We start from the raw sequence: 1,659 nt of genomic DNA, 5'->3' as shown, positions 1-1,659 counted from the left end.
CTCCCCCTCCCTCCCCCCGACCATAGAGACGGGCGACGCAGCACGGCAGAGCGGCCCCCGCGGACCACAGAGTGGGTCAGGCGGCTCCTGGCGGCGCGGGTGGGGCGCGACACGGACACCCGGGTCCGCCGGGAACCGTTACCTCCCCCACTCGCCGGGCACAGGCGTCCGGGACCCCCCCATAGCCTCGCCCAGGGGCCCAGGACCCCCCCCCCATAGCCCAGCCCAGGGGCCCAAGAGTCCGGGACCCTCCCCATAGCCCCTGCCAGGGACCCAGGACTCTAGGACCCCCCCATCGAGGGACCCAAGCACCCAGGAGCCTCTGACCCCTGCCAGGGACCCAGGCATCTGGGAGCCCCTGCCCCTCTCCCCAAGGGACCCAGGTGTCTGAGGACACAACCACGACACAGAGCCAGGTCACGGTCCCCATCACTAGCGTTTATTGTGCCCTGCCCCCTCCAGATGCCTGGGCTCAGCCTCCTGCCCCTCCCCCCCAGACCCCCATGGTGTGGGGCAGGGGACAGTGGTGAACCCAGCTATCTGGGCAAGCAGAATAAGGCCTTGTGGAGGGATTTGGGCACTGGGGGGAGGTAGAGAAATGGGGGGAGGGAGCAGGAGCCCCCAGCGTGCAGGAGGTGTGTGTGGGGGGGGGGACGCTGACAGGCACCACCATCCGGGGGGTCCTGGCATCTGGGTTCACTGCTTCTGCTGCAGGGCCTCCTTGCGGGCAGCATCCTGGAGCAGCTGTGTGTCGACCTCGTCCGCCGGGAGCTGCACGTAGCGGACCACCGAGCCCCGGATGAAGCAGTTCTTCACCGATAGCTGTGGGAGACCCAGGCATCCAAGCATCACTGGGGGCCAGGGGCTCCAGCTTCCAGGGCACTCCAGCATCGGGCAGGCCTGGAGCACCGCAGCCAGCCCAGGGGCGAGGGAGGGGGGGCAGGCATCCAGGGGGCCCAGGTGTCAGGGCTTTACCATGTGCGGGTACTTCTCGGGGTCGGTGACGCTGATATCCGTCAGTTTGATATTCAGGTACTATGGGGACAAGGGGGGGGGCGATCAAGACCCGGGAACCCTATGGGTCCTGACTCCCCCCCTCCATGGGTCCCCTCCACCCCACAGACCCCCTCATGGGTCCCCACTACTCCATCACTCCATAGAGCCCCACGGGACCTGCTCTCCCCCCTCCCACAGGATCCCCTGGCCCCAGAGACCCTCCCCATGGGTCCTGCCCCCACCATGGATCCTGTCCTCCTCAGAAACCCCCTCCRGGTCCCACATCCCCCCATGGGTCCTGCCCCCCACAGGCCCCCGTGGGCCCAAGTAGCCCCAGGTCCCATCTCACCACGTGGGAGCCAGCCCCCCTGCCCCCCTCTTGCCCTGGCCTCACTCACCTGGTCCACAGAGTGCAGCGTCCCACAGATGCTGCCGGAGAGAGAGTCACCTGGACGCCGGGGCCCCCGTGGGGGGAGGGGAGGTCCCGGATGCCGGGGCCCCAGACGCCGGGGCCCCCAGGAGGAGGGAAAGGGGAAGTGCCGAGGGGGCCCTCACCTGAGGTCATTCTTTAGCTCTACCACGACGTCTTTGCCCACCAGGGACTTGAAGAAGGAGTAGAAAAGCTGCGGCGACACAGACACGGGGGTCACGCGGGGCCGCCGC

General features: G+C 68.5%; 1 protein-coding gene across 1 annotated transcript; it reads right to left on the bottom strand.

The window, feature by feature from the left end:
* Positions 1-417: 417 nt before the first annotated feature.
* Positions 418-1,655, bottom strand: LSM2 (LSM2 homolog, U6 small nuclear RNA and mRNA degradation associated; the record flags this gene model as incomplete). Its single annotated transcript, XM_085321969.1, has 4 exons — positions 418-822; positions 976-1,035; positions 1,395-1,425; positions 1,552-1,655. Coding segments are annotated over 4 exons (321 nt in total), but the record flags the coding sequence as incomplete, so codon positions are not given.
* Between the last annotated feature and the right edge of the window lie 4 nt (positions 1,656-1,659).

The sequence above is a fragment of the Rhea americana genome, unplaced genomic scaffold (genome assembly GCF_003343005.1).
Source record: "Rhea americana isolate MKP2758 unplaced genomic scaffold, rheAme1 scaffold_739, whole genome shotgun sequence".
NCBI lineage: Eukaryota > Metazoa > Chordata > Aves > Rheiformes > Rheidae > Rhea > Rhea americana.
Note: the sequence above shows the minus strand (reverse complement) of the source record. Positions and strands in the feature narration are given on the sequence as shown.